General features: G+C 43.4%; 1 protein-coding gene across 2 annotated transcripts in view; it reads right to left on the bottom strand.

Moving 5' to 3' along the window:
• CACNB2 (calcium voltage-gated channel auxiliary subunit beta 2) overlaps nucleotides 1-24,519 on the bottom strand; it is a 207,039-nt gene extending 182,520 nt beyond the window's left edge. For both annotated transcript variants that reach the window (XM_075271719.1, XM_075271724.1), the window contains exons 1-2: nucleotides 24,260-24,519; nucleotides 3,226-3,318 (exon numbers count right to left, since the gene is read on the bottom strand). In XM_075271719.1, coding sequence (XP_075127820.1) covers nucleotides 3,226-3,318; nucleotides 24,260-24,340 — 174 coding nt within the window. In that variant the 5' untranslated portion in view covers nucleotides 24,341-24,519. The remainder of the gene's footprint in view (nucleotides 1-3,225; nucleotides 3,319-24,259) is intronic.
• Nucleotides 24,520-24,746: the final 227 nt, after the last annotated feature.

Consider the following 24,746-nt stretch of genomic DNA (forward strand, 5'->3'; position numbering starts at 1 on the left):
GCCAGTGTTAATGGGTTCATTACCAACTACTCTAAAGTAAGTGCCCCCCAGCTGAGAAGTGCAGAACAGATAATTGTAACATTTAGCAAACTTGTATCTTTGCATTCTTCTTGCCTTGCTCTGATTATCAATCTACGTCAAATGTAATCTGCGCTGGAGCTGCTGAGCGGGCCCACAATAACCACAGGGTACATGGGAAATAGAGGCATATTTAATTGAGAAAAAATATTAAATAACATTCTCCCAAAATAGAATTTCTGCCTGACCAATGCTTCCCCAGTTCTAGATTTAGTATCATTATGACAAACTGCTCAGGGAAACACAGAAGAAGCAAATGACAAAGAAGTGGTTCTCTTTAGACTGTCACACAACTGGGCGCAGCAAACATCTACAGGACACTGAACTCTCTGAAGATTGCACAGAACGGATCAACATAGATAGATAGATAGATAGATAGATAGATAGATAGATAGATAGATAGATAGGAGATAGATAGATAGATAGATAGATAGATAGATAGACAGACAGACAGACAGATAGATAGATAGATAGATAGACAGATAGATAGATAGATAGATAGATAGATAGATAGGAGATAGATAGATAGATAGATAGATAGATAGGAGATAGCTAGATAGATAGATAGGAGATAGATAGATAGATAGATAGATAGATAGATAGATAGATAGATAGATTAGGAGATAGATAGATAGATAGATAGATAGATAGATAGATAGATAGGAGATAGATAGATAGATAGATAGATAGATAGATAGATAGATAGGAGATAGATAGATAGATAGGAGATAGATAGATAGGAGATAGATAGATAGATAGATAGATAGATAGATAGATAGGAGATAGATAGATAAATAGATAGATAGGAGATAGATAGATAGGAGATAGATAGATAGAAGATATATAGATAGATAGATAGATAGATAGATAGATAGATAGATAGATAGATAGGAGATAGATAGATAAATAGATAGATAGGAGATAGATAGATAGGAGATAGATAGATAGAAGATAGATAGATAGATAGATAGATAGATAGATAGATAGGAGATAGATAGATAGATAGATAGATAGATAGATAGATAGGAGATAGATAGATAGATAGATAGATAGATAGATAGATAGATAGGAGATAGATAGATAGATAGATAGATAGATAGATAGATAGGAGATAGATAGATAGATAGATGATAGATAGATAGATAGATAGATAGGAGATAGATAGATAGATAATAGATATGAGATAGAGATAGATAGATAGGAGATATATAGATAGATAGATAGATAGATAGATAGATAGATAGATAGGAGATAGAAAGATAGAAGATAGATAGATAGGAGATAGATAGATAGATAGATAGATAGATAGATAGATAGATAGGAGATAGATAGATAGATAGATAGATAGATAGATAGATAGGAGATAGATAGATAGATAGATAGATAGGAGATAGATAGATAGATAGATAGATAGATAGATAGATAGATAGATAGGAGATAGATAGATAGATAGATAGATAGATAGATAGGAGATAGATAGATAGATAGATAGATAGATAGATAGGAGATAGCTAGATAGATAGATAGGAGATAGATAGATAGATAGATAGATAGATAGATAGATAGATAGATTAGGAGATAGATAGATAGATAGATAGATAGATAGGAGATAGATAGATAGATAGATAGATAGATAGGAGATAGATAGATAGATAGGAGATAGATAGATAGGAGATAGATAGATAGATAGATAGATAGATAGATAGATAGATAGATAGGAGATAGATAGATAAATAGATAGATAGGAGATAGATAGATAGGAGATAGATAGATAGAAGATATATAGATAGATAGATAGATAGATAGATAGATAGATAGATAGATAGATAGGAGATAGATAGATAAATAGATAGATAGGAGATAGATAGATAGGAGATAGATAGATAGAAGATATATAGATAGATAGATAGATAGATAGATAGATAGGAGATAGATAGATAGATAGATAGATAGATAGATAGATAGATAGGAGATAGATAGATAGATAGATAGATAGATAGATAGATAGGAGATAGATAGATAGATAGATAGATAGATAGGAGATAGATAGATAGATAGATAGATGATAGATAGATAGATAGATAGATAGATAGATAGATAGGAGATAGATAGATAGATAATAGATATGAGATAGAGATAGATAGATAGGAGATATATAGATAGATAGATAGATAGATAGATAGATAGATAGATAGATAGATAGGAGATAGAAAGATAGAAGATAGATAGATAGGAGATAGATAGATAGATAGATAGATAGATAGATAGATAGATAGATAGGAGATAGATAGATAGATAGATAGATAGATAGGAGATAGATAGATAGATAGATAGATAGGAGATAGATAGATAAATAGATAGATAGGAGATAGATAGATAGATAGATAGATAGATGATAGATAGATAGAAGATAGATAGATAGATAGATAGATAGATAGGAGATAGATAGATAGATAGATAGATAGATAGATAGATAGATAGATAGATAGATAATAGATAGATATGAGATAGAGATAGATAGATAGATAGATAGATAGATAGATAGATAGATAGATAGGAGATAGATAGATAGATAGATAGATAGATAGGAGATAGATAGATAATAGATATGAGATAGAGATAGATAGATAGGAGATATATAAATAGATAGATAGATAGATAGATAGATAGATAGATAGATAGGAGATAGAAAGATAGAAGATAGATAGATAGGAGATAGATAGATAGATAGATAGATAGATAGATAGATAGATAGGAGATAGATAGATAGATAGATAGATAGATAGATAGATAGATAGATAGGAGATAGATAGATAGATAGATAGATAGGAGATAGATAGATAGATAGATAGATAGATAGATAGATAGATAGGAGATAGATAGATAGATAGATAGATAGATAGATAGGAGATAGATAGATAGATAGATAGATAGATAGATAGATAGATAGTAGATAGATAGATGATAGATATACTGTATAATTGACCATACTGTATGTTCCACCATGGATTACAAGTAGTCGTTCTGCCACCAACATCTTATAATAAGGGCCCATCTAATAGGAGTTTTTTGTCCAAAACAACAAACTGTAAAATCTTTGAAGGAAAAACAAAAGCCAAGCCATCTTAGATGACAGTAAAGCAGTACCTGCCGCACAAAGCTGTTTGAGGTAGTATCAGAAGACGTGCTTCCATCTGATCCTTTAAATCGGTTTTTCCGTCGTGCTCCTTTTCCATAGTTCTGCAAATAGAAAAAGGGTTGTTAATTCTTTGTTCCTTTTTTTAACGTATTTTGCAATGTCAATAATAAATAATAGATATTAAATAAATCCTTATATGGTATAAGTATTAAGAGAGATAAATGGCAGCATTAATAACTATTCTACTGGGTCTCAAAATCTACAAAAAAATTAGCTTTGTCTGTTTCTAATTTGCAATTTTGCTCTTGGAAACCATCATTAAGCTGATTAAGGCCCCACGTAGTGGCCGCAGCGACAAAGTGCTACGAGAAAAACTGCAGTGAGGCCCCGGCCTAAAGGGATTTTCCTCCTGTTGGAATTCCAATTGGTAGACAATAAGTGACCGCTGAAGTCTGACTTCTAGGAGCTCCTGTCATCAGGAGAATCAGGTAAGGCAAATCCCCTTAATGGTTCATGTGAATGGAGAGGTTGTGGGCATGTGCAACCACCGCTTCATTCATGGGTACTTTTTGAGGAGCACTAAGAGGGCATTATATTGTGTGAGGACCACTAAGGGGGAATTATACTGTGTGAGGACCGCTAAGGGGGCGTTATACTGTGTGAGGATCGCTAAGGGGGCGTTATACTGTGTGAGGAACACTAAGGGGGCGTTATACTGTGTGAGGAAGACTAAGGGGGCGTTATACTGTGTGAGGAACACTAAGGGGGCGTTATACTGTGTGAGGAAGACTAAGGGGGCGTTATACTGTGTGAGGACCACTAAAGGGACGTTATACTGTGTGAGGACTGCTAAGGGGGCGTTATACTGTGTGAGGACCGCTAAGGGGGAATTATACTTGTAAATAATCTCAGAGATCATAAGTATACAGTGAGAAAGACTGCAGTGTGATCTTCATTAGAACTGTCTAATCATCTGCAGTAACTGTGATAGGAGTTTATGCCAACCCTGTGCCAGCACGTGTAGGAAAAGAGATTGTGACTTTGGATTGCACACAGAGGCATGCTATTTCCTGCAGGTCAGAATGTAATAACATAACTCAACTGAGCAGGATTCACAGATAGAGGGCAATAGCTAGATGGTAATACTGGCTGAACTGTATATATTGTAGAGCAGGTACATTTTGAAAGACTTAGCGGAGTGTCACTCTAAGTGTTTGCTGTCATTATCAGTTGGCACTTAGCATTCCAGGGTGAGATGTGACAATGACCAGAGATGCCACAAGACAGCTACAATTACCTTGAGAGATCTCCCCTGAAGCCGACCAGTCTGCACTTTACAGGATCTCCAGCCACAATTACTTTACTATGCAATAAGCCAATCAACATTCCAGCCAGGATTCCGATAATCACCGATGGATTTCCACAATTACTAAAATTCTTTGCAAAACATTCTTAACCATATACCATCTATCAGAGGCGAGAGGACTATGCCGTAAGGGTCCAAGGGTGAGAGGTTTTATTGGGCCAGATTCTTGATCTATTTCAGGATGCATTCAGACGGGCAGGTGGGATGCTGTTAAAATCACATTAAGGCTAAGGCCCCATGAAACGTAGCAAAAAAATCTGCAGCGTTTTTCACTGCATTTATGCAGTTTTCCTATGTAGATTTTCTGCCCTTATTAGGGCTCGTTCATACAGAAATTTTTTGGCAGCGGATTTTGACGCGGAATCCGCCTCAAAATCCGCTGCCAAAAAGGGCTCCTCTTAACTACAATGGGAGCTGCTCGCTTCTTTTTTCCGCTAGTCAGTATTAGAAAAAAGAAGCGACATGCCTCTTCTTCCCGCAGATTCCATGGCCGAGTCAGCTGCGATGTACGGAACGCGAGACTCCATCCCAATTAGGCTCATTCATTCGGGCCTAATCAGGAGCGGGATTTTCACATGTGGAATGCAAATTCCGCCGTCTGAATATACCCTTATACTTATGCGGAAAACTCAAACAGATATAGTTGACAAGCTGTAATTTTCCAAAAAACGGCATTCCGCTCCGGATTAGGCCCAAATGAATGGGTCTAGTCGGGATGGAGGTGTCACGCCGCGGACACTGTGGCGGATTCCGCTGTGGAATCCATTGTAAGAAAGGGCAGGTTGCTTCTTTTTGTCGCGAGCGGCACAAAACCTCTAGCGGAAAAAAGAAATGAATGGCTCGCATTGAAGTCAGTGGGAGGCGTGTTTTTGGACTGGATTCCGAGGCGGATTTCGGTTAAAAAATCCCAGCCTAAGAACTTCCTTTCTATTTTCCATTCCTCTTCAATGCACTCCTGACTTTGGCTAAATGGAACGTAGCAAAATTTAGAACAAAAAGCACTGCGTTTCCACAACATTGAGCCTCAGCCTAAATCAGTTTCGTGCAGAAACCGAGTAGAAAACACATGGACCCCATTATAGTCTATGGGGTCCGCAGGTTTCCTAAGGTAACTGCTTTTTTATGCGGATAGGTTTCCATTCGGGGGTCACCAACGGAGCTGTTGGGGCGCCATGTTGCCATCCACGGAGTGGCCTGTAAAGGAGCCACATTGGTTGGTAAAGATCCAAGGACTTGGACATGAGAAAGTTGCTTTTTCCTACCAGACACAACTGTTTATAGGAATGGCCACCAGCGCTAGAGCTTTCCCCTGTACGTCTCTCTCCAGACATCCGACTTATGCCATAAAATCTATAGTATACAGTATATAAACCTTCTGCAGAGAGGCTGATACAAGCGCAAAGAACATGGACTGCAGATAAATCTGTTACTTTTGTAGCAATATACAAGCCGGTAACTGAATGTTATCTGCCCCCTTTAGTCATCCCATGTATGTACTTTGTCTATCTCAATCCATGAGTAAAGTGTAACCCCGACCATGCCAAGATGTCGTGGGCACTACTGCCGTATACACCGTGAGAACATTATGAAATACTTCACAGATGGGTCAACATATTATTAAAGCAGATGAAACCTCTACGATAAGTGGAAACACAGATTATTAGTGCTGTAATATCGGCAACGCAAGCCAAGATCACAACAGTGACAAATGGCTGCGTGACCTCTGATTTTTTGAACATTTGTCACGTGGCTGATTTAATGGGGGAATTCATGAATACTTCTACTGCAGTTTTTGGACATAGAGGGACGATATTCCAGCGCACATTTGGCACAAGTCTAGAGATGAGCGAGTAGTATTCAATCGAACACCTCGCCACCATAGGAATGCGTGTAAGCGGCCGAACACCAAGGAGTTAAATGAATCGAATATTCGATGCGCTTAACCCCTTGGTGTTCGGCCACTTAGGGCCCCTTCACATGGCTGATACGCTGGCTGCTTTAGAACGTGTAAACGATCCGTAGCAGCGGCGTCTAAAGCAGTTCCCATTGTTTTCTATGGGAGTCGGCATACGTGCGCTCCCCATAGAAATGAATGGAAAAAGCAGCCCATTCATTTCTATGGCGAGCGCGCGTCTGCCGGCTCCCATAGAAAACAATGTGATCTGCTTTAGACGCCGCTGCTACGGAACGTTTACACGTTCTAAAGCAGCCAGCGTATCAGCCATGTGAAGGGGCCCTTACACGCATACCTATGGCGGCGAGGTATTTGATCAAATACTACTCGCTCATATCTACTCAACTCCGTTTCTTGCACGCAATGTGCACCTCAACTCCTGTTCTGTGAATATGGCCATGCAGGGAGCAGGGTGGACCGGGGACGTCTTGGCCCAACATATTCATTATGATTATTAAACACTACTTTTCTGTCACTAGAATGAAATCTCCATTCTAGTGCTGGGGCGTAAAGAGGCCAGAGCCCTGGCATTCTCCACACCAGACGATATGCCAGTCTTAATATCTCTGCCCCAATAAGTATATTCACGTCCGTTTTTTGACGGACCATTTTACAGTTCTATTTTTGTTCATTTTGATGGCCACATGGCTCCCATCAAAGCCAATGGGTCTGTTTTTAATGGGAACCTAAATGGATTTGCATCTGATGGCGGTCAAAAGCAGATAAGAGGTTTTGGTAAAAAAAAAACAAAAAAAAAACCAATGAAATTCATCTGATTTTTAATGGTCTGTTAAAAATTTTAAATAGATACAAATAGGTCACACACCAAAGATGGATAAATGGAAACAGAATGAAAGCAGAGTGGGGCAAAATTATCTACTCCGGAGAGGCCGTCTGCAGAAAAGGTAGTTATGCTAGTTTCACACTAGCGTTTGGGTTTCCATTCTTCAGGTCCACTTGGGGATCCAAAAATAGGAACCCAATACACTTAAAAAGTGGTTACCCACAGAAAGAAAGAGTGCTATGAGACGGGTGCTGGAAGCTGATCAACAAGGGTGCGGAGGATCTGGCCCTACTGTCAATATTTTGAACCAGGAAAACCCAATTAACTACCAAATCAATATAGACACCGCGATGACACTTGGTATCCGGCTGTCATCCACGGTTTTCACTGACCCTTCCATTCTATTGAATGGCCAAGCTGCAAATGCAGATAGGTCTAGGACCTGTTCCAGTATTTGTGGCCCCTAAATACTATGGCTGTGTATATGGGCCCATTGAATTGAATGGGCCCGTATTTTTATCCACAATTGCAGATAAAATTGCAATGAGCGCCTTAGATGTCTTCCGCCTTGTGAATTTGCTGTTAACTGCCTGTTACTAGGGATAGTCTGTCTTTAGAAACCAATAGTCTCAAGATGGGACCCCATGAAGTGAAGAGGGATGGGGCAGGTCTCTTTTTATAGCCTCTGCATGTTTACAAATTACTTTGTATTATTGGTATCCGGATGTCATCCATGGTCATTGACGAAACAACCCTGGAAAGCCCATTTAAACAAGTTGTCCTACAATGGTGGTAGAAACTGATTGATAGCCAACCAGCTGATTGACAGGGGTGCTGAGAATCTGACCTTACTGTTCGTTTATTGACGACCTATAGATAATTCATCAATATTTTGATCCTGGAAATCCCCTTTAACTACCCCCCCCCCCCATTTAGACAGCTGATCGGCATGGGGTGTTGAGTCTCAAACCCCTGCCAATCTTCAACTGATGACCTATCAATAGGATCCATTGATAAGATTAGAAAGCCCTTGATATAGGTTACCTAGAAGGCTGTTATATATAACCTACAGGTTGCCTTAGAGTTCAGCACATAACACTACACGGTGCACCAGTAGACATTGCGGTAACTTCCCGGATTCATAATATACATTCACATATTTTTGCTCTGTCTCACATGATATACAGTTGTGATACGTTGCGGTGTAGGGTTTTGTCTGCATCGTAGAACATGTAGACAACGTGAAATAGTTCTGAGTCTTCAAAAATTCCTTGTTTGCTTTGGCAACTGGTGCACTTGTTACACGAGGACTTAGGGAGCTCTGCGGCGATCAGAGACTGTTACACACTGCAGATCCCTCCAGTGCCGAGCGCAGATGCTACAAAACATACCCAGTCACTTCTAGTTTACTTTCTTCCCCTCTGACGCCCTGAAGCCCGCAGCCCAATCTCCAGATGCGCCCCCCAAATAATCTGCTGTAGTATCGGGAAAAGAAAATCACAATGGAGTCAGCAAAAAAAACACTAAGGCCTCATGCACATGACCGAGTGTGCACGTCGAGGACCTGGGAAGAGCCTCAAACTGGGTTGTGTATTTGGCCTAACCGCGGTGAGACTTGAGACAACGCCTATATGACTTGAATCTGACTTGCTGTTCTTCAGAATCATCAAAGCCAAACATTACAGTGGCCACTACAGGACAAATGCAATATTACATGCTGGCCATTCCAATAAAATGATGACCACGTAATTTGCGGATGGGTCATGTCCATCAATGTAAGAGAAGCTTTTTGTTGTGGCTCTCCATTCTGCCCAGCAGAGGGGACCCCACACTATAATGTCCTTATTAGAGATGAGCGAACACTAAAATGTTCGAGGTTCGAAATTCGATTTCAACAGCTGCTCACTGTTCAAGTGGGTTTCGAACCCCATTATAGTCTATGGGGAACATAAACTCGTTAAGGGGGAAACCCAAATCCGTGTCTGGAGGGTCACCAAGTCCACTATGACACCCCAGGAAATGATACCAACACCCTGGAATGACACTGGGACAGCAGGGGAAGCATGTCTGGGGGCATAAAAGTCACTTTATTTCATGGAAATCCCTGTCAGCTTGCGATTTTCACAAGCTAACTTTTCCCCATAGGAATGCATTGGACAGCGCTGATTGGCCAGAGTACGGAATTCGACCAATCAGCGCTGGCTCTGCTGGAGGAGGCGGAGTCTAAGATCGCTCCACACCAGTCTCCATTCAGGTCCGACCTTAGACTCCGCCTCCGCCGGCAGAGCCAGCGCTGATTGGTCGAAGGCTGGTCAATGCATTCCTATGGGAATGCAGAGACTTAGCAGTGTTGAGCCAGTTCTGCTCAACTACACCGTGTGCCAGTCAGCCCATCAGATGTAGCAGAGCCGAGGGTGCACTAGAACCCTTATGCACATTCGGCTCTGCTACATCAGATGTAGCAGAGCCAAGGGTGCACTGGAACCCCTGTGCACACTCAGCTCACGCTAATAGAATGCATTGGCCAGCGCTGATTGGCCAATGCATTCTATTAGCCCGATGAAGTAGAGCTGAATGTGTGTACTTAGCTCAACTACTCCACCAGCGTAGTTGAACTAAGCACACACATTCAGCTCTACTTCATCGGGCTAATAGAATGCATTGGCCAGCGCTGATTGGCCAGAGTACGGAATTCGACCAATCAGCGCTGGCTCTGCTGGACCGTGTGCCGGTCAGCCCATCAGATGTAGCAGAGCCAAGGGTGCACTAGAACCCTTATGCACACTCGGCTCTGCTACATCTGATGTAGCAGAGCCGAGTGTGCATAAGGGTTCTAGTGCACCCTCGGCTCTGCTACATCTGATGGGCTGACTGGCACACGGTGTAGTTGAGCAGAACTGGCTCAACACTGCTAAGTCTCTGCATACCCATAGGAATGCATTGGCCAGCCTTCGGCCAATCAGCGCTGGCTCTGCCGGAGGAGGCGGAGTCTAAGGTCGAACCTGAATGGAGACTGGTGTGGAGCGATCTTAGACTCCGCCTCCTCCAGCAGAGCCAGCACTGATTGGCCAGAGTATGGAATTCGACCAATCAGCGCTGGCCAATGCACACTATGCATTCTAGTGTAATTTGCCGTACAAATAGAAATGAGCGAACAGTAAAATGTTCGATATTCGATATTCATTTCGAATAGCCACTCAATATTTGACTATTTGAACGAATATCGAACCCCATTATAGTCTATGGGAGAAAATGCTTCGCTACAGGGGATCCCACCATTCGACTCAGGAGAGTCACCAAGTCCACTATCACACCTCAGGAAATGATGCCGACACCCTGGAAAGCAACTGGGACAGCAGGGGAAGCATGTCTGGGGGCATCAAGTACCTTTATTATGTCGGGATCCCTGTCAGCTTGCGATATGCTGGAGCTGACTTTTTCCCATAGGAATGCATTGACCAGTGTTGATTGGCCAGTGTACTGCATTCGACCAATCAACGCTGGTTCTGCCTGAGGAGGCGGAGTCTAAAATCGTTCCACAGTAGTTTCCATTCTGGTCCGATTTTAGACTCCGCCTCCTCCGGCAGAACCACCATTCATTGGCTGAATGCTGTATACTGGGCAATCAACACTGGTCAATGCATTCCTATGGCGAGATGAAGCAGAGCTAGCCGTGCGGTTAGCTCGACTACTCCGGACACCTGAGATAAAGCAGAGCTCAGCTCTGCTACACCCAACCATTCCTCCAACTACTCCTCCTGTCACACACACAGCTCTGCACTACTGCCAACCATCCCTCCAGCTACTCCTCCTGGTGTAACAGAGCTCAGCACACACTCAGCTCTGCTACATCTCTACACTCTGTTGTAGAGATGTAGCAGAGCTGAGTGTGTGCTGAGCTCTGCTACACACGAGATGTGTGTGACACGAGGAGTAGATGGAGGGATGGTTGGGAGTAGTGCAGAGCTGCTACACCAGAGATGTAGCAGTGCTGGCCGATGTTAGCAGTCCGATGCAGCAGAGCTGAGTGTGTTAGTCTGCTGCATCAGACTGCTACATCTGCCAGCTCTGCTACATCGGGCCGTGTGCTCAGCTCAACTCTGGAGTAGTTGAGCTGAGTGTGCAGTATCGGATTAACCCCCTCCCCCCCACCGTTGTCCACTTACCTGCAGCACCCAGCTCCTCTTCTTGGTCCAGTCCGCTCCTCTGTCCGGTCTTCAGAGCGCCCTGCCCCCCTCTCCCCGACTAGTATTATAGAGAAGGCAGGGCTTAGGAGAGTGTGGGCAGGTCTCCCCGCCAAGTACCCACCCACACTCTCATAAGCCCCGCCTTCTCTATAATACTAGCTGGGGGAGAGGGGCGGGGCTTAGGAGAGTGTGGGCGGGTAATGGGAGGGGAGCCGTGAGTGATGCGCTCTGAAGAGGACAGAGGACCCCGTCTACCTATTACCTACTAGTATTGTAGAGATGCAGGGAGTAGGCGGGGCTTAGTGCGGCTGGAGAGTGTGGACGGGGAGACGTCAGAAGACTCTGAAGACAAGTGGACAGAGGACCGGAACAAGAAGAGCTGGGAGCTGCAGCTATGCAGGTAAGTGTAGACCAGAGCTGGACCTGCTACACACTCAGCGCTGCTGCATCAGATTGCTACATCGGTACAGCTGAGTGTGTAGCAGGTTCAGCTCTGCTTCATCTCGGCATAGGAATGCATTGACCAGCGTTGATTGGCCGAATGCCGTATATCATTCGGCCAATCAACGCTGGTCAATGCATACCTATGGGAAAAAGTCAGCTCGCGCAGGGTCGGACTGGGGTGTCTAGGGCCCACCAGTGGAATTGTTTCTAGGGGCCCACCGCCAGGACCATGCAGATCAGCGGGACCAAAACACGACGTCTAAAGGTAATAACATGTCGGGAGCCATGCTGCTCACCCACTATACTATGTGCACTACCTAAATGTATTGCTACACCTTCTATGGCAAGTGAACAGCGCGGCTCCTAGAAATGCTACTATTCCCTGTAGCTGCTTGGTCCTGGAAAAGGCTGATCTGCAGAGGTCCTGGCTGTTGTATCATCGTAGATGTAATATTGATGGCTTATCCTAAGGACAGACCATCAATATTAGAAAGATGAATAAATCCTTTAGAGCTAGTTCACACAGAGATACATGAACTCTGCATGTGAACATTCTGTCGCAGATGCCAGGCATCCCGTCGTGGCATTCCGCTCCGGATTAGACCCAAATGAATGGGCCGGAGCCTCGCGCCGCGGATGCTGAGATTGATTCAGCCGCGGAATCTGCGGCAAGATAGGGCAGCTCGCTTCTTTTTTCCGCTACTAGCTAGCGGAAAAAAGAAGCGAGCAGCTCCCATTGAAGTCATTGGGAGTCATTTTTGGCAGCGGATTTTGAGGCGGATTCCACCTCAAAATCCGCTGCCAACTTCCCCGTGTGAACTAGCCCTTAAAGTGGTTGTCCAGGAATTGGAGCAACTCATGTCCCGGGTGGGAAGTGTAAAATAAAAAACAAATAAATAAAAAAGCATACTCATCTGTCCCCGGCGCTCCGTTGTGCACTGCCAGTGTCCATTCAGTCTCGTACTGGTGCCTCCTTGCTGGGAGTCCTGCACCTCATGTGATCGCTGAGACTAGTTAGGTAAAGAATTTCCAGTAATGAGACCGTGAGACCGAACAGACACAGGCGGGGACAACGGGGGGCTGTGGACAGGTGAGTATACTTTTTTTTTTTTTTTTTTTTTTTACACCTCTACTGCATGTATTTTTCTGCAATGTGTGGATGGGATTGCACACACTGTATACCTACACACTCAGGCCTGGTTCACATCTGCATTCAGTAATCCATTTGGGGAGTCCGCATGGTGGCCCCCGAACAGACTACTGAACGCATTAGCAAGCGGTGTGCTGTGAAAGCACATGGACCCCATAGATTAAAATGGAGTCCGTGAGCTTTCCGTGCGGTGTCCACACGGAACATGCGGACAGAAAAGTACTTCATGATCTACTTTCCTGTCCACATGTTCCGTACAGAGACCGCGCGGAAATCTAATCTATGGGGGCACACAGTATTTTCCCCTATAATGGCCCCTGCACACAGTATTATGACCCTTAGTGGCCCCTGCACACAGTATTATCCCCCATAGTGGCCCTTGCACACAGTATTATGCCCCATAGTGGCCCCTGTACACAGTATTATACCCCATAGTGGCCCCTGCACACAGTATTATACCCCATAGTGGCCCCTGCACACAGTATTTTCCCCTATAATGGCCCCTGCACACAGTATTATACCCCATAGTGGCCCCTGCACACAGTATTATACCCCATAGTGGCCCCTGCACACAGTATTATATCCCATAGTGGTCCCTGCACACAGTATTATGCCCCATAGTGGCCCCTGCACACAGTATTATCCCCCATAGTGGCCCCAGTACACAGTATCATCCCCCATAGTGGCCCCTGTACACAGTATTATGTCCCTTACTGGCCTCTGCACACAGTATTATCCCCCATAGTGGCTCCTGTACACAGTATTATCCCCCATAGTGGCTCCTGTACACAGTATTATCCCCCATAGTGGCTCCTGTACACAGTATTATCCCCCATAGTGGCTCCTGTACACAGTATTATGCCCCATAGTGGCCCCTGCACACAGTATTATGTCCCACTGTGGACACCCATAAACAGTTATTATACTCTGGGGTCTTTTCAGACCCCAGAGTATAATAATCGGAGACCCGGGGGAATAAAAACATAAAAAATTACTGTTTCTTACCTGTCCCCGACTCCAACGCTGTCTTCTCCGCTGCCGTCCTTCTGAAATGACGTCAGACGTCACATGATCCGGGACGCAGGCCGGGTTCATGTGACGTCAGAGACGTCAGGAAGGAGGCCTGGCAGGATTGTGGAGAGGTAAGTAACACTGTTTGTTATGTTCCCTTACCTCTCCCGATCCGCCGATCATTATACTCGGGGGTCTGCAAAGACCCCCGAGTATAATGATGGTATTTGTGGGACCCGCAGTGTCACTTACCGATCCCAGCCCAGCCAGGATCGGCAAGTGAATAGGGCCCGTAACAGCCTATTAAAAAAAAAAAAAAAACGCAGCGGTATCGGCTGTCACTGGGCCCCCTAATGGCCCGGGCCCTGTGGCAGCCGCCTCCGCTGCCTCTATGGTAGTTACGCCCCTGATACCATATATGTCATATATACTTATATGAATGTATGAATACTATATATACTCACATATATACATACATACACTCACCCATAAACATTATTGTAGTATACTGTATACATACCTGTATACAAAGACATAGTACTCACACAATATACAACACACATACGGTACACAAATGTACACATATATACATATTACATAGACAGATTTTACCAAAAGGATGTACTTACATTTTCCAGAAGAGCACAGCATTGCATGAGACTGCTCCTGTCTTCCCCACACGATCCGATGTGAGAGACGACTCACTGTGAGGGGAGGGGGAGGGAAGCAGGAAGTGCGGGCAGCACAGCAGGGCCTCACAGGAGAGCAGCAGCTCAGTGACAGGAGTACGAGCAGCCATTATAGCTGAGGCTGAAGCTGCACACGTGTCCTCCGGTATATACTTTCCCTATATATCGGGAGGACACTATGTGCAGCTTCAGCTAATGGAGGCCCCTGTGTGCTGAGGCAAATGCAGATGCATTGGTCAGGTGCTCGATTGGGGGCCCCGACCAATGTATCTGCATTAGTACAATGAGGATTTAACAGTCAGGGCCTGGGGCCCACCGGGGGATTCACCGGTACACCGGTGGACCAGTCCGACCCTGAGCTTGCGCATATCGCAAGCTGACAGGGATCCCGATGAGATGGAGCCCCAAAGAGCTGTTTAAGTGACATTCCCATCTAAATAAAGTTAATCCCTAGCTAACCTGCCTGTAGATCTGTCCCTGTCTCACATTCATATAGTTCACAGTCCCAAATTAGTCAAATGGTAAATTGGAGGTTATCTGTTTCCAGCCGCCAATTCCTTTTTCCGATTTTTTTTCCGATTTTTTTTTCAATTTCAATTTTTTCAGTTGTCGTAGTTCCTGTCCCACCTCCCCTGCGCTGTTATTGGTGCAAAAAACGCGCCAGGGAACATGGGAGGGGATACAAATTTTTACTGCGTTTGCCTCGTGGTATTCGATTGTAATCGAATATCCCAAATGGCCTGATATTCGATCGAATCTGTATTCGATCGAACGGCGTTTGCTCATCTCTATATACAAACACTATAGTGTCATACAACATACAAACACTATAGTGCCATATAATATACAAACACTATAGTGCCATATAATAGACAAACACTATAATGCTGTGCAATATACAAACTCTATAGTGCCATACAATACAACCCCAAGTTTCCTGCACAAGAATGTGAGCTATTCTGGTAGATACCGTCGTGTGCAGTACCCAAATACCGAGTGTTATTAGATAGATGGATAGAATAAATGGAGACAGATAAATATACCCTGTACATCAACATATAGATACTCTATAAGATAGATACTGTTGATAGAAAGACCCTTGAGGTGTGCAGCTCCCCTTGTGCTGAAAGGCAAACACATAGTGCTGCTCTGACCTGAGTTTCAATAGATAAATAAAGATAGATGGATAAAACAAAGATGGATAGACATCAAAAGAGAGATAGATAGATAGATAGATAGATAGATAGATAGATAGATAGATAGATAGGAGATAGATAATAGATAGATAGATAGAGATAGATAGATAGATAGATAGATAGATAGATAGATAGGAGATAGATAGATAGATAGATAGATAGATAGATAGATAGATAGATAGATAGGAGATAGACAGATAGATAATAGATAGATAGATAGATAGATAGATAGATAGATGATAGATAGGAGATAGATAGATAGATAGATAGATAGATAGATAGATAGATAGATAGATAGATAGATAGATAGATAGAAGAGGGAGATAGATAGATAGATAGATAGATAGATAGATAGATAGATAGATAGATAGATAGATAGGAGATAGATAGATAGATAGATAGATAGATAGATAGGAGATAGATAGATAGATAGATAGATAGATAGATACATAGGAGATAGATAGATAGATAGATAGATAGATAGATAGATAGATAGATAGACAGATAGATAATAGATGATAGATAGGAGATAGATAGATAGATAGATAGATAGATAGATAGATAGATAGATAGGAGATAGATAGATAGGAGATAGATAGATAGATAGATGATAGATAGATAGATAGATAGATAGATAGATAGATAGATAGATAGGAGATAGATAGATAGATAGATAGATAGGAGATAGATAGATAGATAGATAGATAGATAGATGATAGATAGATAGATAGATAGATAGATAGATAGATAGATAGGAGATAGATAGATGATAGATAGATAGATAGATAGATAGATAGGAGATAGATAGATAGATAGATAGATAGATAGATAGATAGATAGATAGACAGATAGATAATAGATGATAGATAGGAGATAGATAGATAGATAGATAGATAGATAGATAGGAGATAGATAGATAGATAGATAGATAGATAGGAGATAGATAGATAGATAGATAGATAGATAGATAGATAGATAGGAGATAGATAGATAGATAGATAGATAGATAGATAGGAGATAGATAGATAGGAGATAGATAGATAGATAGATAGATAGATAGATAGGAGATAGATAGATAGATAGATGATAGATAGATAGATAGATAGATAGATAGATAGATAGATAGGAGATAGATAGATAGATAGATGATAGATAGATAGATAGATAGATAGATAGATAGATAGATAGATAGGAGATAGATAGATAGATAGATAGATAGATAGATAGATAGATAGGAGATAGATAGATAGATAGATAGATAGATAGATAGATAGGAGATAGATAGATAGGAGATAGATAGATAGATAGATAGATAGATAGATAGGAGATAGATAGATAGATAGATGATAGATAGATAGATAGATAGATAGATAGATAGATAGATAGATAGATAGATACCCTCCAGGTAAGCGCACGCAGAGATATTGTTGTACCGCCATACATTACATACATTATACCGTACATGATGTTTACTTAAACCGTTCTGCAGCCTACAGATAAAGTATCATGTGATAGTTGCCATGCCGACAATTCAATCATGGCACTGAAGACAAATAATTTCAAAGAATTCTCTATGACTATACTGTAACTTACATAATATAGGCAGCAAGGTATTCTCTCCTCCGCGACTCTGAAAAGACATCTGTCTGCGGATACGGCCTCAAAATCCTGACCATAAAACCCAGTGTGAACTTGCCCTGAGAAGTGGAGGTAACATATAGTAACGGAGAGAGCGATAACTGGATATTGCGGCCTCTGGATCCTTGACCCATCCGTACAGAATCTACTTGGAGCTCTCGGCCTCAGAAATTTTAGAATATGTAATATCAGTGAACAAAACTAAAGTGGAGTTTTTGTACGTGGCTTGTCCTGCTCTAAGTCTGTATTAAACCTAAAGATTTTTTAAATCGTTCCGATCGGCGCTCATTCACCAATCACACAGACCGATGCAGAGCTGTGTGGGTAGATCGATGGTAGAGCACTGGCCTGTACTTTCATTGTTTTATGGTAGCACAATACTTATCACACCGGGTGATGTAGGGATGGTGAGGGAGATACACTCACCGGCCACTTTATTAGGTACACCTGTCCAACTGCTCGTTAACACTTAATTTCTAATCAGCCAATCACATGGCGGCAACTCAGTGCATTTAGGCATGTAGACATGGTCAAGACAATCTCCTGCAGTTCAAACCGAGCATCAGTATGGGGAAGAAAGGTGATTTGAGTGCCTTTGAACGTGGCATGGTTGTTGGTGCCAGAAGGGCTGGTCTGAGTATTTCAGAAACTGCTGATCTACTGGGATTTTCACGCACAACCATCTCTAGGGTTTACAGAGAATGGTCCAAAAAAGAAAAAACATCCAGTGAGCGGCAGTTCTGTGGGCGGAAATGCGTTGTTGATGCCAGAGGTCAGAGGAGAATGGCCAGACTGGTTCGAGCTGATAGAAAGGCAACAGTGACTCAAATAGCCACCCGTTACAACCAAGGTAGCCAGAAGAGCATCTCTGAACGCCGCACAGTACGTCAATCTTTGAGGCAGATGGGTTACAGCAGCAGAAGACCACACCGGGTGCCACTCCTTTCAGCTAAGAACAGGAAACTGAGGCTACAATTTGCACAAGCTCATCGAAATTGGACAATTGAAGATTGGAAAAACGTTGCCTGGTCTGATGAGTCTCGATTTCTGCTGCGACATTCGGATGGTAGGGTCAGAATTTGGCGTCAACAACATGAAAGCATGGATCCATCCTGCCTTGTATCAACGGTTCAGGCTGGTGGTGGTGGTGTCATGGTGTGGGGAATATTTTCTTGGCACTCTTTGGGCCCCTTGGTACCAATTGAGCATCGTTGCAACGCCAAAGCCTACCTGAGTATTGTTGCTGACCATGTCCATCCCTTTATGACCACAATGTACCCAACATCTGATGGCTACTTTCAGCAGGATAATGCAATGCCATGTCATAAAGCTGGAATCATCTCAGACTGGTTTCTTGAACATGACAATGAGTTCACTGTACTCCAATGGCCTCCACAGTCACCAGATCTCAATCCAATAGAGGAGCATCTTTGGGATGTGGTGGAACGGGAGATTCGCATCATGGATGTGCAGCTGACAAATCTGCGGCAACTGTGTGATGCCATCATGTCAATATGGACCAAAATCTCTGAGGAATGCTTCCAGCACCTTGTTGTATCTATGCCACGAAGAATTGAGGCAGTTCTGAAGGCAAAAGGGGGTCCAACCCGTTACTAGCATGGTGTACCTAATAAAGTGGCCGGTGAGTGTATTTTTGGCCTGGGTGATCGGTGACCCTATTAGACAGGCTGAATAGGAGGAATAAGTGTCCGTAGATGCCTTCATTCCTGATAATCTAATAGGGCCCTCCGGCTCTGTTCCCACTTGCATCATGTTTTCAGTATCCATTATATAATGGATACCACAATGGGGTAGCCAGGACCTACAGTCACTGATACAGTCTGTATGGCGAGGAGCAGCTCTCTCACCCTCCACACTTGTGATTTTGGGGGAGGGGGTCTGACACCCATCAATCTCAAAAACAGATAGCCCTTTTAACTCGTCGAATAGTATACAGTATATAATGGATATAATGGATCTTTGCTTATGAATTTACCTGGTCCTGGATAGACCCACTGTACTAGGAGGGAGGAAAAACTGGAGGGTAAATTCAGGGTAACGCTAGGTTCACACCTGCGTTCAGGGTCTCCGTTCTATGGTTTCCGTCTTCTACATGCCAGAAGACGGAAACCATAGACCGGGTCCTGCCGTGAGCGGCGGTGAGCGTTTTAGGCTCTCCGCCACGAAACCGGATTTTTTTTATCCGGACACAGAGTACTGCATGTCCGACTCTGTGTCCGGATTATAAAACCCGGTTTCGCAGCGGAGAGCACAAAACGCTCACCGCCGCTCACGGCCGGACAGCTTTCTCACCCATTCAAATGAATGGGTGAGAAAGACTCCTGCAGGTTTCCATCTCCTGCTCTGTTTTATGCAGGAAACGGAAACCTCAAGTACGGAGAGGGCAACGCAGATGTGAACGAGCCCTTACTCAGTAGGTGAAGAGGCAGATCCAAATAAGATGTAAATAAGGTCTGGTTCACATTTGCATTCGGTATTCCATTTGGGGAGTCTGCATGGGGACCCCCTGAACGGAATACTGAATGCATTAGCCAGCGGTGAGTAAAGAAAGCACACGGACCCTATAGACTAGAATGGGTTTTCTGCACGGTGTCCGCACGAGTCATACGGAGAGAAAAATAGTTCCTGAAGTACTTTTCTCTCCGCATAATTTGTGCGGACACCATTATAGTCTATGGGGTCCGTGTGCTTTCATAATCTCACCGCTTATCAATGCGTTCGGTATTCCGTTCCCCATGCGGACTCCCCGAATGCAACACTGAACGCAGATGTGAACCAGACCTAAGTCAAGTGTTGGCCTGACTTGTATAACCCGTCTTCCCCGGTCCCGCAGGTCCATGCTAGCACATCAACACTCTGCATGAAAAAACTGAGTTATCCCGCTGTGTTGAAAGACGAGGAGTTCTTCACCAATTAGTAGGATCGATAGGAGAAATTTATTTGATGCATTAACATGTTTCAAGACCGGACTGGTCTCATCGTCACAATATGACACAAGAAATTCCCTGGACTGTAAATCCTACTGAAAGTGAAGGAGTATTTTTTAATACAGAATGTCATACTGATCCAGGGGCGTAACTACCGTGGTAGCAGTGGAAGCGGCTGTCACAGGGCCCGGGACATTAGGGGGCCCGGTGACAGCCGCTACCGCTGCATTTTTTTTTTTTTTTAATAGGCCGCTACCACTGGAGTTACTCCAGCCAGTAACGGGCCCTATTTACTTACAGATCCTGGCTGGATCGGGTCATGTGACGTCCGACGTCATTGAAGAAGGCCGACAGTGGATGCCAACAGCATAGGAGCCGGGGGACAGGTAAGAAACAGTAGTTTTTTATGTTTTTATTCCCCCAGGTCTCTGATTATTATACTCTGGGGTCTTTTCAGACCCCAGAGTATAATAATTATTTATGGGTGTCCACAGTGGGACATAATAGTGTGTACAGGGGCCACTATGGGGGATACTACTGTGTGCAGGGGCCACTATGGGGGATACTACTGTGTGCAGGGGCCACTATGGGGGATAATACTGTGTGCAGGGGCTACTATGGGGCATAATAAGGTGTGCAGGGGCCAGTAAGGGACATAATACAGTGTGCAGGGGGCACTATGGAGCATTGTACTGTGTGCAGGGGTCACTATGGGGCATAATACTGTGTGCAGGGGGCACTATGGAGCATTGTACTGTGTGCAGAAACCACCATGGGGCATAATACTGTGTGCAGGGGCCACTTTGGGTTATAATACTGTGTGCAGGGGCCACTATGGGACATAATACTGTGTGAAGGGGCCACTATGGGACATAATACTGTGTGCAGGGACCACTAAAGGACATAATACTGTGTGCAGGGGCCACTAAGAGACATAATAGAGCGCGCAGGAATGCGGAGGATGGGGTCAGTCGAGGTCTTCGACGTCGGTCGGGGGGGGGGATGTCAAAAGTTTGCCACGGGGCCCCTTCATTCCTAGTTACGCCACTGGATGGATCACTGTACAGGTGAGAATTGTCCCATAGAAGACCTTTCCTCACTTTTTAACTGACTTGGTGTACCATTGGTGTCCGGTGGTCAGAGCTGTAGAAGACACGTCACTCTCTTGTGGTTGCTCTGTCTTCCTGACTATACGTGAACTCAAGTTTGCTTTGGAGAACTTTAGTCCATACTGTATAATTTATCTTATATAGAGCCAACTTATTCTGCAGCGCTTTACAGATATTGTCATTATTGTCCCTTATACGGCTCACAATCAAAACTCTCAATGCAATATGTCTTTGGAGGAAGCCATAGTACTCGAAGCAAACCCTAAATTTGGAATTTGGAGCTGGATTGGAGGTAGATTCTGCTTCAAAATCAGCTCCAAATTCTGCCTGAAATCTTCCTGAATGGGAGACAAATGCTGATTTTTTTCCACAACAACTGGTCCACCAAAGTCCAAGCGGATCCCTGGTGGGCCCAGGTTCTATCCCAATAATGACCCAGCAGAAGACACACAAACTTGAAGGGTACTCTGGTCTATTTCCGTGGGCTTGATGGTGAGTCAGAATCATTTTTTCTGGTGGACCCAAAGAACCACAGTCTGACAATACTTATTAAAACATTGACCCATTAGGACTTCCATTATTACTTTAGCTTTTTCCTCGGATTGCACCATAATTTGCAACTCTGAATTGTAATAAATCCAAATTTTAAATTCACAAAAAATCGGACAATGGTGTTTTTTCCTTGCACGCCCTTCTGTCATCTGCACTCAGCGTCGCTATCACTCATAGTGAAGGGCTACTTATAGTAGTGACTCTTGTCAAGTCGAAAGGACAACCAAGAAGCAATCCTAATGTTCGGACCCCGGCCTATCAAAGTATGAAGACTTGTTCTATTAATGCAGGAATACGTAGGGTCAAAAAGGTCCCACACTGCATAAAAACAAGAGAACCTGAGCACAGAAGAGCAAAGATGCCTCAGATACATGCTGTGCAGAGTATGACATGAACCTCTTATTACAACATCGCTTTCCATAAATGAACAGTACAGGGGAATATAAGAAACTTTGTAATATATCTTATAAAAGAAATCTGTTTCCTTCTCCACTTATGAGTCTGCTCTCCTCATCTTTACCCTCACTAAGACCTCTACAGGATCAGAAGTCTATGGAGAAGGGAGGAGAAGGAGACTCCTGCCAGCAGAACTACTGCCTCATTTTGTGCAATGGTAGAGTCTTATCTTGAATATACAGCAGTGTGAGATGAGCGCCCTCACTCACATTGTGGCAGCTGTAGTTATTTGTGTGTGTTTTTCACCAGCCTCCTTCCTCCCTTCCATAGACTTCTAAATAAAAATTCTATTCTATTTGTAAGATCTATTACAAAGTTTCTTCTATTGACCTGTGCCATTTATTTATGAAAAGTTGTTTTATAATTGGAGATAAGCTTTAAGATCATGAAATATTTTTATTCAATTATTCTGTATTCAATGATTTTATACTTTATCTTTTTAACAATCAAGCTCTATTAAGCCCCTCCTTATCTTGACTTAAGAAGACTATGGAGAGCGGAAGGGAAGGAATAGGCTATTAACGGATTTATTGTGTCAGAGTGATTAGCAGAACAACTCAAGTTCTTATAGCTGTCTTTCTCTCTCTCCCCCCCCTCCATAGACTTCTATGTAAAAAGTAACAACCTGTTGAGAGGAGAAGGAAGCAGATTTCTTTAACAAGATATATGACAAAATTTCTTATCTTCACATGTATTATTCATTTATGACAAGTGGCTTTATGATTGGAGGTACACTAAAGGAGTGCAGACTCATTCAGATATCTCATGTGCTTCCAGACTTATTGCAAAAATTTCTGCAGCGGAACGCCAATTCCTTTCATGTGTTCCGGCGGCAAGCACATATAGTTGAAAGGAATTTCTAGCAAATCTGCTGCTTGTAAATTCACCTCGCTGGTGACTGATATCCTTTAGCCCTGCACCATGTACCCCATACATAACAAGGCGGGTTTGCATCCATTTTTCTATCAACATCAATGATCGAAAAAATAGATTATGAAGTATCCAATAATAAACTTATCACAACTTATCAATGCCAAAAGACTGGGATCTGCAGGTAATAGTAAGTGTGAATACAGCCAGATTTCCTCATCTCCCCACTATAAATGATATATACCCTGCTTGACTTGAACTATATTTAGACAGACCAGGTTGCTGAGTATTTCAGTCTCCTCCAAAGCGCCCTATATGATAAATGTATCTAGAACAATCACTGGCCTCCACAATGTATCCTCTGAGCAGCCGCACGCTCCCCTGGCATAGGCAACAGGTGGCTACGAAGCTCCTGCAGGGACTACAAGTCCCAACGTGCATTAAAAACCCTCGAAACAATGAACATCGCACAATAGGAAACCTAAACAATACACTAAAGACGTAACTGACACTTAGGAAACTTTGTAACAGTCGACAGCCTGCAAGTCCCCAGATGACCTAGCTGGGATTTGTAGTTCTCCAGACACGACAGATGCGGACACGACAGATGAATGGACTGTGCAGCCTAGCTTCATATACATGAATGAATACAATGTAGCATTACATGACCATAGAATGTGACCTCTACCTGTATATTAGGGTTCTCCAGTACATCCATGTGGATCTCCTGTGAGGCTGAGGGGGTCTTGGACATGTTGTTTTGGACCATTGGAAAAGACAGAAGAATAAAGTAGAAGTAAAGAAAAAGAGAGATTGAATTCTGCAGAATATTGCACCAGCACAAGCTTGCTCTACATCCAGGCGGCGGCTCCTGCTATATTGCCTGATATGGTATCATGGTAGAGCAGGATCAGTCCCAGGGTGGCTGCTGCTTGCTTTTCTCTCCAGATCCACTTCACTCTCTGTGACTTGTCTGTAGCTAGAGGAGCTCACAGCTGAGCCCCCTCCCAGGCAGGCTGGAGACATAGAGGAGGAGGAGGAGTAGCCTGAGCCTGAGCACTGAGCTGAGACATACACTAGGATGGGGTGTCAGCAGAACCCCCAGCCCTGAGCCAAACTCTGTCCTTACAGCCTCGCCTGCATCCCCCATACCCCTGCCTGCTCCCCCTTACCCC

This window comes from Leptodactylus fuscus, chromosome 4, assembly GCF_031893055.1.
Source record: "Leptodactylus fuscus isolate aLepFus1 chromosome 4, aLepFus1.hap2, whole genome shotgun sequence".
NCBI classification, from domain to species: Eukaryota; Metazoa; Chordata; class Amphibia; order Anura; family Leptodactylidae; genus Leptodactylus; species Leptodactylus fuscus.